The following is a 14,001-nucleotide window of genomic DNA, read 5'->3' on the forward strand; positions in this document are numbered from 1 at the left end:
CCTGGGAAAACCTCAAGTCCAATTCTGAGAAAGATCTTTACAATATAATGCAATGGTTCAAAAAAAAAATAAGTTAACAATCAATAAAAAAAAGACGAAATATCTACCATTCACATATAATGAAACAGGACTTCCAAGTATAGAAATCAAGAAGTTGACAACAATATATCAATCCCTAAAGCTGAGTATATGAAGTATTTGGGTATAACAATTGACAGACAGCTGAAATGGGACAAGCACATAGACAGCTTAGTGGAAAAACTAAGACGTCTTCTTTCAAGATTCAGATACCTCAGAGAATACCTAGATGAAAGAAAACTGTTGATATTATATACTGCCCTTTGTCAATCTGATATAAAATATGGAATACTGGCCTGAGGTGGAGCATTTCAATGTCACATGAGAAAAGTTGGGGTGGTGCAAATATGGTTGTTGCGAGTTTATTCTTAAATTAAAATATAAGGGAATTTTGGTTTATTTTATCTTCGCAGAAGTTCATATTTTTTTATAGATACTGTTAATCTTTCAAGAATTGTAAATTATTAATCGCGTACAGTCTCTTGCCTCTGCGATCAATGTTTATGTTCAATAAACTATTATTATTATTATTATTATCATCACACTATTGGAAGATTCCCAGTTTTCCCGTGTTTATTGTAGATTGAAAAATATCTAAATATTCAATGGTATATAAAATATTGATGCGAAGTGTGGCAGTACTGCCGATAGACTTGTTTGATAAGGTTTCAATGTAGTTTTCGAGGATAAATAAGCTTTTTGAAATTTTTACGTACAGACGGTGTTTAACAATATGTAACATAAAAATATTATTTTCTCAGTCCGTACTTGTGTTATCGACAAGTCACTAAAAGTGAATATTGGGCTTTATTCTAAACTCTTTTTTCTTGGGGGGTGTAAAAAAAATTTTTTTGACGACAACTCATATCTGTAATGTGAGAAAGAAAGGTTTGATAACGAAGTTTAAACCAAAAATTACTAGAAATAATAGCATTTTTTTGTTACCGATTCGATTGTTTTTACTTTATACAGGATGGTCCTAAATTGGAATTTGGAAGTACGAAGAAAATGACAGGTTCCTTGAATAATTATCAGAATGAAATGTGCTATACATCGGCCCGCAAACGCTTTGTTTTCGAGATATCTACAGGGTGACGTTCAATCGTTTTATCATTTGAGACCACTCCCGGCTCAAAATTCAGGTAGGTACAGGGACAGACTTCGTGACGAAATAATAAATAACTCTAGCCGGTAAACCTGTGCAAATATTGAAAACTATCTATATGTCAATGTGAAATTTCGCTCAAAATTTCGATAATAATTATTACATACGAATACTTAAATTTGTCGACTAAATATCCAAAATTGGACATAATGAAACTAATTGTAAGTAACGGAATTAAGACGTATAATTATATAATTACCAGCAAGATTAAATTGTGCAATGAACAAATCACTTCATTTATTCCATAATTTACTTCCCTAGAAAGTGGTACAGTCGTAGGTGAAATTTAATGCCCAATTTAGGTAATGTTTCTTCATGTCATATCAACTGACAGACTACCGTATATAAACGTGTGAATTTTAGGTTGGTCTACGTAATTTTGAATTTCATTCATTACTGCAAATTATGAATTAAATTTGTTGAAGATCCTGATATACCTTTATTTCTGTTCTCCGAATTTGTTTAGAAATAGGTTAGTATCTAGTTTCATACGAAGGTTGATTGACATAGTTATCAAAAATATATCGGTAATTGGTCAATGAAATACGTATGTTGGTAATTATTATTCGTCTAAAACAGGAAATTATTTCGTAGTATCACTTCACCGTTAATATCATTCCATAATCAACTTTTTTACCAATCAGTTTCAAGAATATGCCTCCGGTTACAATTTTTTTTGCATGGTGAATTGCATATTCCTTTGAGTGGACGACAAATGCCAATCTCTAATTATAATCTTGATTCTCGAATCAACTATTTCCACACAACACATTATTAAACGTTTGTAGCTAGTCTAGGCAATTATAGTATTTGTAAATTTCAATCGGTTCCTCCTACATAATTTCTGATTTGAATCATCACCATTATTCTGCCAACGAAAATTACTTCAGACCCTTTAGTATGGATAAAACATACCATCAATATAATTTATTTGAGTACCTACTTAAACTCGGCGACAAAAAACAATAATGAACTTTTCAAATGATTTTTACCTAGTGTATATATCATAAATTCATTACGCTTCTATTTAGGTAAATCAACCGATGAAATCAATGATTGATAATGATAAGGTCGTACAAAATTTTGATTCACTGATAATTTCTACCTAAGTAACTCTTTGCGTTCGGCAGTTATCTTGTTTAAGACCGGTAAACCGGACGGACATAATTGAATTTTACTATTGATTTGTCATCAATGTGTGGAATCTTATCGTTTGAGACCGCATTCCTGGTTCAAAATTGGAAAAATACAGACATTGTAATGAAATAATAGAGCGATTTGTTCGGTGACGAGCGCTCCGAAAGAAATATCTAATATAATAGTAGTCATAACCATAAACATTTGTTTATGGAATTGATTTATTTTCTGATAAAATCGATAGGTATATGAAAAGTCATTACTTTCAACCTATTAGGAGTAATACTATACTCATAACAGACTATATACAAATCAATATCAAAAGGGGATATAGCTCAGTGGTAGAGCATTCGACTGCAGATCGAGAGGTCCCCGGTTCAAACCCGGGTGTCCCCTGAATATTTTTTTTGCCAATTAGAATCAAAATAACAAAAGGGATTATTTGTATTTAATAGTATATTATCATAAGGTCATAAACATATCTTGGCTCGAGAAAGACTCGCCAAAAAGTCAATTGAATTAATTGCATGTTTTACCAACAGCGAATACTCCAATACTTATTGTCCAAAAAATATTATTTCTAAATGTTTGTGATGCTCATTGCCTTTTTTGTAAGATATCATTTCATTTGATGAAATAATATCCACGTAATCATTGTAAATTATAAAAAGACATTTATATGAATGTGATGCGTTATTTTCTCTATATCAGTTTCATCGAATATCAATACTTCTATAATATACGAAGCATTACCATAAACTATAGTATGTACTAACTATACGTTTTTTAGCGCTTGACTCCGAACTGATCGCTCTATTAGTCATTAATTGAATTATCACCAAACGATAAGGTTCAACTCACTGATAACAAATATGATTTCCTCAAAATTGATTGGACTTAAAAAATTTGTGTTCCTTATTATTTCTAAACTAGAATTTCCATTAGGAGAAAAATTTGCATTCGTATATAAAATGATGAATTTAAGCCTTGTGCGAAATTTCATGTCAATCACATAATCAAAACATTCAAAACGATAGAAAATCAAGAAAGAAAATCCTAAGAAAAGCTAAGAAATACCAATCACAAGCTCACTATTGCAATGAAAAAATTTGATCTCCGGTATCAAAATTTCATCTTGCAAATGCTTTTCAGTCATTGACATTTTTTTCACTTATATTCAGGAAGAAATGAAGAAATGCTAAGAGGCCAAATTATACAAGTATGGTGGAATCTTCGTATGGTTTCAAATTCATGGAAAGAAGGTACAGCATACATTTTTTTCAAAATTTGTTAATTTCAAGAAAAATATCGATTTCATCCAAAATAGACAAATTCGAATGCATAATGTCCTTTTTCAAGGATTTGGTGCCAATTTTATTATATCGGCATATAGGTATGGAGAGAGGGAGATCGAACTTTTTCAGATAGCATTATTATTATTGTGTATGCCTTTTCGAATATTATTCCAAAAAATAGATGATTGACTTGTGGCATATCACTTCGACGAAAATTGAGTAATTTCAAGTACCTAATTGCAATCTATTATCATATTGAGTGCTGTGTTGTGAGATTAAAATTTTGTGGGCATAAGAGACCAGAAGACTGAATTTTGTTATTTAATAACGTTAACGTAACGTAATAATAAGATTCCTGTGAAATTTCGAGAACAAACTGATAGAAGTTCAAAAATCTGCTTAGGTATGTGCGTACCTCATAAAAACTGACCCTAATTACCTAGTATTGGTGAAAAACCAAGTGATAATTCTTGTATAAGTTAAACCTCAATGAGTAATGTGGAAAATTATATCATTCTCGTAATTCTGTTGGACAAGTAAACAATTTTCCAAGCAATTGATTCGTATTCAAGCATCTTATACCAACTGAACCTAATGAATGTTGGTTGCATTCAACAATATTGCTTTCATTTCAGCCTATAAGGTCATACAATGAAAACTTTTAATACCACAATGACCAATTACTTCGTTGAAAGTCAACCGACATTCAGTAAGTATGTCTATTTTTGAGGTGATTATAATACTGACTTATCTGAAGGAAAATGTCGTTACTGTGAACTTTGAATATATCGATGGTTTAAAGCACGGATATTTGAGATATTGTATTTCCACTTTCTGCCAATGTTAGGGTACCTCTTTAGGTACTCTAGGATACTCTAGGATAGTAGACAGATCTAGAGTCTGTATGTATGTCCCGAATAACGAGAAGGGAGAAGGAAGTGTTATCAATAAAGTTGAAACATAGTATATCAATGGGTAGGTAAAATTTTCTCAGGCACACTCATAGTATGTCATAATTACTCATCAGTCCAAATTGGACATACAATATCTGCTCTTCAAACCATCGATATGAAGTCTTAGAGAGATTTCTACTAGATTCCTACTAAAGGAGATCCATTTCGATTTTTTCTTTTCTTTCAATTGATACACCTTTTTTAAGTAATGGGTATTTTGAACCAAAAATATAATACCAAGAATAGATTTCCCCACTCCAAATGATCAGTGAAAATACATGTACTGAAAACAAGCAGGATAGACAAGAATTTCATGTGAAAGATCGTTCAGACGAAAAATTTAAATTCGATTGAAGAAACATCTGTGACTAATCGTGAAAAAGTGTTGGTACAAAACTTCTGTATTTTTTTCCGTTGAATTTGAATCAATAAAATCAAGGATTCCCCTTCAAAAATAAAAAATTGAATCTCCTCCTTAGGCGAAGTACCTAAATGAAAGAGATTTTATCATTAGTTACTTCCCTCTCAAAACCATCAATCTAGACACATTTTTACATAGATACAGTTATTAAAATATCAAAATCTATATTTTTAGCATTTAATAATTGTGTAGAAATAAATCTGTACGCAAGTTATTGAAAGACAAGATCATTGCGACAAGAAAACCACTGTTATGTTTATTCGGATTCATTAACGCAAGATGTTTCAAAGAATAATAGAATTCGTTTGGAATTTCTTGGTTTTGAGCTGAAGTAATCGTGTTATGGTCCAATTGAATGACTATCGAAAAAAGAAAGCTGTCCGTAACTGAATTGAACCATCTGACGAACTAATCTGCACGGATATTCTGATACAATATATACAGTAACTTCCTTCTCTCAAAAATATGCTGAATGAATTTGCACTTTAATTAATTAGCTTCCGCTTTCATAAAATGATTTTGGAAGAATTAGATAGTTAAATATTATTTAACAATACCGGAGCTATTATAGGAGATAGGTACCTACTTTATGTTACATCGAACAATTAGATACATATTCTAATTACATGTATATAATTATCCACATGTGGTAAATTATGGCTGTTTTTTCTAATGAAAGAGCTCAAAAAAAGTAATTATATATAGTGTAAATTTAATTTTCAAGTTAACAAAATATGAAATTATATAGAGGGTATTTTTAAATTGAAGGATGGATGTTATTAAGAAAAAGTCTCATAAAATGTTGAAATTCAACTCCAAACTTAGGTATACTTATTGCAAACAATACATATTAGTTACTATGTATTCAACTTGTAGGTGCTGATATTCAGCCTACCTTTGCAACATATAACATACATAATGGTCTATTTTTCCTCTATCACAATCTCTTAATAGGATTAAATGTGTAGTTAGAGGGCAGAAATCTCAACTATTTTCAGAGGGAGATTCAAGTTGTTCAGGAATAACCTTTAAATAATGAAAGACCAAACTAAACAATTTCAATTCCAAAATATTGAATATCTTCGACTATCACCTGAAACTTTACAGCTTAATCATAACCAAAATTTAATAACTATCACTATTATTATCGATTGACCGTCATTTTCGGAAAAAGGTTTCGAACGACTAGATTAAAATGATATTTTAATGATGTATGGTCCTGACATGCAATTTTTTGGCATAATTTGAAAACCATATACACCGGTTAGGTTCGTTAAGGTGTCTATTCTGTAATCCTGAATTTAATTTCTTAAGCATCAAATAAAAATATTATTTTTTGATATTCCAGAAAAAAATTCGGATAATACAACCAAACCAGGTATGGTGCGTTACATAACTACAACTCTTTTTTATCTCTCATTTAATTAATATTTCGTTCAGAAATGGGTTGCTTCAATGGAGGCGGAGCACCGTTGTATGTTCAAATATGTAAGTATTTCATTTATTTTTCTCATAAAGTTTATTTTACTGGGAAAATTTAATTTTAATTTTTTAATTTTTTTTCTGAAACTGCATTTTTTATTTCCTTGTGCTTTTTATTTTCTAAGGACTCTATCTGGATGAATGAGCGCATAAAAGCATCACTTCAACATCCTCAATGTGTGTTTCATAGAAATGCTTTGGACTTCTGTCAGAGTACAAATTTAGTACAATAGTGATTGATGAATTCAATAAACAATCCCAAAAATGTATTTTGATGAAAGTAAAAAAAAATCTCCATATTGTATCATGCACAATTACTCATTCGACACATAATCGAAAGGATATATCAATTTAGCCAAACCTCAATCATTCATGAAATCAGTTTTAGTAGATTTGAAACTCGTTGAGAACACTTTCGTTTTCAACAATTTCTTTTAACTATAACGTTTCCGCTGTAAAACAAACGGTCTATATCGAATTTAAATTTATAATAGCCAGATAACTCCAACTTTTCCCAATAACTTTCGATTTTATCTAATTCTATCATAAGAATAGTTATAAATTTGATGATCTTCTTGAGGATCACTGTCGAATTTTAAAACCAAGCATCCGAATATGGAAACATTCTTCTTGCAACTCGGATTTTGAATCCTTGATATTATTTCGCCATAATTATGCATCAGTTAAATTTAAAGATCAAAATAACCGGTCAGGTGAGATTGATTAAATTTAGATACTTGTCGATATTGCTTCAGATTTATTATAGGTGCTCACATTCAACCTTTTTTTTATATCCGCTTTAAAAACCTCGACGTTTGATAGGTACCCCTTCTTCAATCACATTTTCTTTTAACAGTTTCAGCATATGAAAATATGTGGGGTAGCTCAATATTCTTATATTCCGAATTCAATAGAAAACCTTTTCGAAAATTGGGTAGCAGTTTCTCTAATGATTTATTATTTCCAACAAAAGTTAATCGTTGCAATCGTTTAGACTGTTTAGAGCAAGGGTTGGCAACCTGTGGCCCGTCAAAGCCTAAATATTTCCAATTTTATCTGACACAAACGTATAAGGAATTTCTATCAATGAATCCAGCATCACCTCGAATCAGATCAATGAATTTTAAAAACTAAAAATCAAGTGAATAGATTTTAAAATCATTATTAACAAACTTCACATCATAATATCATTTGATGAAAAACTTTTTATGATTATATTCAATCTTGCAATTTGCGATTCTAAACCGTTTTTGAAAAACTCCTTTTACTCTACTATATTGCTCTACTTACAAAATTTATGTTTATCTCCTCTCATACAAAAAATATAAAATTATGTTCCTTTTAACAATACATAGGTAAAGCTCCCATAGTTGAAGAAAAAATTCTAGACAGCGTACGACGAACAAACGGATTTCTTACATCCAATTTTTAATTCGCCTAAACTTCTTGGGTAATTTCTTTCCAGTTCCAGAGTTCTAATGAACTCCAGTATGTGGGATGGCTTCAAGGAGATAACTTCCTCACTTCTACAAGTCTCTTATCCAATGAAGATTTGTTGTATATTCTAACTAAGCTCCAGATACTTCTTAGATCCCACAGTATCAAATTTTCGAAGAAGAATGATCTATCCCAGGAAAATTCAAGATATGAATTCGAATAGTTATAATTGAAAATTTCATTAATTTTGGGCTGGGTTCTAGTTACTAGGTATAACAAAATTAATAAAAATTTTCAATTATAACTATTTGAATTCATATCAATTGGCGCCCAACGTGGGGCCAAGTTATATAACCATAGTTATAACTTATACCACAGAAAGGTTCTGGGCAAATTGAAGGAGTCTGGGCTCCTTTTCTAATACCTAAGTGTGTTGGCCTCTTCATTTCCTTCAACTACCGTGTGATGAGGAACCCATACTGAACAGACCTTGTTTTTCCTGCCTACTTCGTTTTCTTACACCCAGTTGCAGGAACGTTCATTAAAAATTAATGCTGCATTAAAATTGTAATCCTCCATTGAACGGAGCAGATAGCTGCGCCTACTGTAGGATTAAAATTTTAATGAAGGCATTGAATTTTAATGCACGTTTTTGCAATTGGGTGTAAGACACTCCAATACTCAATGCTTTGATTGCAGCCTGACTGTCACAATTGATTGAGATGTCAAATTTGCATTATTTTCCACTTTTTTCATACGATTATATTTCTGAAATTCCCCACAAAAAAATTGAAATTCATTACCTAGAGATGAGAACATAATCTTTAAGGAGAAATAACATTTACCAGATGCCAGGAAAGCAAATTTATTCTTTTGGTCTCAGATAAAAAAACATTCGTTGATAGATGACACAAATGTGGCTTTTTGAATTAACTTCAAATAATTCATCAAATTACCTATTTGGAAAACCAAACAAAATCGAATTCTTGTTAGCATTTCTACGTTTCACTTTCTTATGCCATTTGAAATTCTGTTCGAATGAATTTGTTATTTCATAAGAATTCAAAAACATTCATGGAAATTTTATGGATATAATAAACATTATTATTCACTTACCGTTTGTGTCCTTCGTTGACCCTCCACATGTAGGAAGGAGATGAGGATTAAAATACAGACTATCTTCATCATGCACTTTCACAAACAGTTCACAATATTTCTCAATAGATTCTCAAACTCACACACCTGCAACTTTGTTGAAATGAAAACCCTGCAAGAGAAAAAATACTTTAGAAAACCTTATCATTGTAATCTAGAGCTTCATAGTGTAATGATTTTACAGAATTTTTTATCTTGCCTCACTCCAATAAGATCATTTTTAATCGCAATTAACATAAAATTCAACACCTTGAATATGCATATGGTAAACGCTTTATAGTTCAGGAGAAATTACTATAACAATGATTTTATTGACGAAAATTTATGATTGAAAGTAGATAGTCTTGTCATCATTAAATATCTCTTTTGTTGTTATATTTTAACGGAGCTGCATCAACTTTCAAAAAATCCTTGGTGAAAACACTCGAATCAAAGCTCATAAAATACTCATCACCTACTTGTTGATTCATATTGAATACCTTTCATCTCAAAAAGTAACAAAGACACATTTTAATTGTGACCTCATTATGGGCCTATACCCCTTTTTTACTTTCAATATATTATTGCATAACGAAGTGAGCGATATTCACAACTGCTTTAGAATGGGATTTGGTACAAAAATGGGATGAATTTCTGTTATGCTTTATATCCTAAAATTACCAGCGCGCATTTGTTGATAGACAAGAGCAATATTTTTTAGACGTCTCAACCATGATCATTTCGAAAACATGAAATCCTGGGGTTCTATTTGATAAGTTGAGATATTCTGCAAAATGTGAGGAACAGTATAGTATATAACATTACTAGCAAGGTAAGAGGGTTTTTACTGGCGAATGGAGGATATAATTGACGAGCCGCAGGCGAGTCAGTTACCTCCTTGAGCCAGTGAAACCCGTTACCTTGCGTGTATTGTTTTATATTTTATTTGTTTCTCATTTGTAAAAAGGTTAGATAAATTCCAAAAAAATCTCAATAATTTGTCTCAAATGTCGTAAGCTATCATAGACAAGTCTATGTAAGCTATGGAAGCGTTGCCATGAACATGTCTGTTTATTTTTCTTTACATTTGTTTTGGCAAAAGAGAGAATGAATGTACCAAAAAAAAATTATTGAGGCAGCCAGTAGTGTAGCTTCAAGTTTATTACCTGCAAAATCAGCTTCAAGGTACGAGCGAGAATACGACGACTTCAAAAAGTGGCAAAACAAAAATAGTGTGATTGGGGTCACTGAAGATGTTTGTTGGTCTACTTGAATCAACTATCAGCTAGATTCAGCCTTAATACTTTATGGGCAAAATGGTCTAGGCTGAAAAGCTGCTTGGAAATGAAAGAAAATGCCCCTGTTCGCAGGTTTGTTTTCCTTAAAAAATTTATTGAAAAATATGACGTTTAGTTGTCATTTGCAGATTTCAAAAGGTAATAGCGTTTCTGAAACGAAAAAATGAGCGTTATACGCCAAAAAAGGCCAAGGTATTAAGTAAAGAAGAGGCTGAACAATTTCTTTTACATGCTCCTGATGACCACTGGTTGCTGGCTAAAATTGTAACAATATTTGGGATTTTTGGATGTTGTCGATGTGACGAAATTCTCTCCTTAAACATGAATGATCTAGAAGATATGGGAAAATACGTTATTGTGACATTGCGGCAAACAAAAAATTCAACAACAAGAAGATTCACCATAACCGATGATGGCTGCAGCTTCAAGCCTTGCATGTTATACAGACAATATGTAAATCTTCGGCCTCCTGAAACAGAAAGCCTAAGATTTTTTTTGACATACCCACATGGAAAAATCTGTGTTACTGGAAATAACAATTGTACCATGATTTTCAACATATATGACGATAAAACAAAATTTTCTAATGTAAATAATACTACTAACTTGTAAAAATTTTGCAAGTTAACTGTCAGTTTTACAAGTTAGTGACTTGATAAAATAAACTTTCTTGATTAATATTGTGTTTTTGGAAACTGACGTTTACAAATGAGAAACAAATAAAATCATTTCATAGTGTTTCCCATAAAAATAACAGTTGGAAATCAGTTTTATTGCTTTATTTATCTAACGGAACATATAACTTTATAGTTTGAAATTAACTTTAAGATATTTATAGCCAATGCAATCTCAACCTTCAATGTATTCATTTGAATTAACTAGATTTTCAATAGTACTCATAGAGCTCGGGAAACTCCTAACTAGAAGAAACATTGTGATCACGTTGTGGATGAAAAAATTTTTGGTTTCTGATTCAAAAATTTAAAAATGCCTTTCAGATCATCCTGAGCAACTTTGTTTCGTTTCTTTCTATCAATCCGTACATACCAGTAAGAATCTAGAATTCTTATTCGATTTCAATGAAGTTTGGTTCATACCAAAAAAGTTACGAACTTTTTCATATAAAAAGTACGGTTGGAGCCTCTGCAAAGGTAAAATTTAGGGGATTTAGGTATACAGGGTGTTTCAAATTAAGTCGGCACCATTGATAACTCCGTTATTATTGATGCTACGATGTCGTTAAATGGGCAAACTAGTAGCATTTTTAGTGGTCTTCTCGATGCCGAAAACAAAACAAAAATTGACAGTCGCGTTGTCATAATATTTCATAAAATCATAAAATGATATTCTTTTCAATGGAACATCCTATATTTTTTCATGCATTTCGATTCCTCATAACATTCTCAACAACAAAGCTCATATCACCTTTTTTCCTAAAGTGGAAAATGAGCGACTTATTTTGAAATATTTATTTCTTTCACTAGTACAAACAATTTATTTGTTTTGGCGAATAAACCTCATGATTTTCCAACCAACCATTTTTTGTTCTTATACGAATGACAATATTCTGTTACTAATAGCAAAATAAGACAGTAAAAATAAAAAAGTGCGCTGGGATGTGAACTCGTGAAACCCGTGATCATCATGTAGCATCACTCAATCGATCAAAAAAATATCATTGTATGAAATATTACGACAACGTGACTGTCAATTTTTTTTTTATTTTCGGCATCGAGAAGACCACTAAAAATGCTACTAGTTTGCCCATTTAACGACATCGTAGCATCAATAATAACGGAGTTAGCAATGGTGCCGAGTTAATTTGAAACACTCTGTATATCTCGCTTTCAACTAGTCGGATGTGTATGAAAATTGAAAAGTAGTATGAATAGGTATTCGGATATATTGTAGTTATAATAGAAGTAAGTAATAGTAATTTTAACGCTTTTGGATATAGGGTGTGCCATACTCATGCTCAGAAATTTATTGTTTCTATAATAATCGTCCAAGGTGCTCAATGTGGAAGCAAAAAAACAGGTAAAATATCTTTCGTCTTTCATAAACTAAAAATATTATGTCGAGAGCAACTTATTAATTATCAATAATATCAAGCTCACGTAAATTAATGAATTATTCATTTTATTGATATACTTCATTTAATGAATTATCAAGTTTCACAATGCTTTTGTTGCATTATTCATTTATTGGTTAGATTATTATTCATTTTCAGGATATCTGAAATATCTTTCTCTCTTTTTCCATCGAATTCTCATCGAAAAATGTATAGCTTTCCCATGTTTCATAATTTTGTTTTACTCACAATGTTCAGCATTTATGATTTGTCAGTCTAACGTTTATATTTCCTCAAGTCATCGATGAAAAGACTTCCGAAATTGTCTAAAAGGACAGTTTTTTAACTCGGCCAGAGTACTAAACAGAATTATTTCGGAATCACCTTGAAGGCGATAACATTATAAGGTGGTCCAGATTTTAGTGCTATAACTGTGGCTTCTGATAGAACAACTATTTTCATGAGAAAAAGTTCATAAACATATATTCTAGCATTCCTAAGAAGCTTCCTTTTCGAGATACAGGGTGAAAGTTTGGAAGAAAAATCTGTTTTTCAATTATAACTCTTGTATTATTACATTCATTGCTCTAATTTTAACATATTGAAATCTAGGTAAGTGCTTCCTGCCAAAATCATCCAGTGGCGTAGATATAGGGGTACAATAATCCTTTTTCTATTGAAAAGCTGCACCACTGTCTTTTTTACGACAAAACTATTTCATTTCTGAAATCAACAGAACTTCACTAATAAAAAGGTCTCTTGATTTTTTTTCATAGAATTTACCATTTTCGAGATAATCGAGTTCAAAGCAAACACTGTCCACGAAAATCTATAAAAATTAATTTTTCGACTTTAACCAATGAAAGTACAAAAATGTGAATAAAAGTATTAAAATTGACGTAGTGTATATAATAACACTTTCAGATGGCATTTAATTGAACATTACAAAAAGAAGCAACAAATTGTCTGATAAATGTTCTTTTAAAAACGTTATAGTGCTCGATGTCAATTTTTTTACTTTCATTAATTTGAAAAATTAATTTTTGTAGATTTTCATGGATGATGTTTGCTTTATACTCGAATATTTCGAAAATGGCACATTCTATGAAAAAAATTCAAGAGACCTTTTTCTTAGCGAAACTCTGTTGATTTCAGAAAAGAAATAATTTTGTCGAAAAAAGACAGTGTTGTAAATTTTCAATAGGAAAAGGATCATCGCACCCCTATATCTACCCCACGGATAATTTTGGCAGGAGACACTTGCCTAATTCGAAACATTACATTTTCTAGACATCAATACCTAAAAATTAAAACAATGAATGTAATAATATTATTGATTGTTATACTGCATTGATCCTCCTAATTCTTGAACACGATCCAATTTTTTAATGAAGAAATCAAGCAATCAAAAAAAAAATTTCTCATAAACTTGTCACCACATAATGATCAAAATGAAAAAAAATATAGCTTCATTCGTACTAAATCTAATATTGTCCAGGCAAAGATCTAGTAATCATACTCTCGGCGTTT

The 14,001-nt window shown here is 31.2% G+C and overlaps 1 protein-coding gene and 1 non-coding gene across 7 annotated transcripts in view; one reads left to right on the plus strand and one right to left on the minus strand.

The window, feature by feature from the left end:
• Positions 1 to 14,001, minus strand: part of LOC123684724 (mucin-17-like) — a 50,869-nt gene that overhangs the window by 34,941 nt on the left and 1,927 nt on the right. For all 6 annotated transcript variants that reach the window (XM_045624107.1, XM_045624109.1, XM_045624108.1 and 3 more), the window contains exon 2: positions 9,085 to 9,235. In XM_045624107.1, coding sequence (XP_045480063.1) covers positions 9,085 to 9,156 — 72 coding nt within the window. In that variant the 5' untranslated portion in view covers positions 9,157 to 9,235. The remainder of the gene's footprint in view (positions 1 to 9,084; positions 9,236 to 14,001) is intronic.
• Positions 2,705 to 2,776, plus strand: Trnac-gca. The gene has a single exon. It is a non-coding gene; the product is annotated as a tRNA-Cys (tRNA).

The sequence above is a fragment of the Harmonia axyridis genome, chromosome 7 (assembly GCF_914767665.1).
Source record: "Harmonia axyridis chromosome 7, icHarAxyr1.1, whole genome shotgun sequence".
Lineage (NCBI taxonomy): Eukaryota > Metazoa > Arthropoda > Insecta > Coleoptera > Coccinellidae > Harmonia > Harmonia axyridis.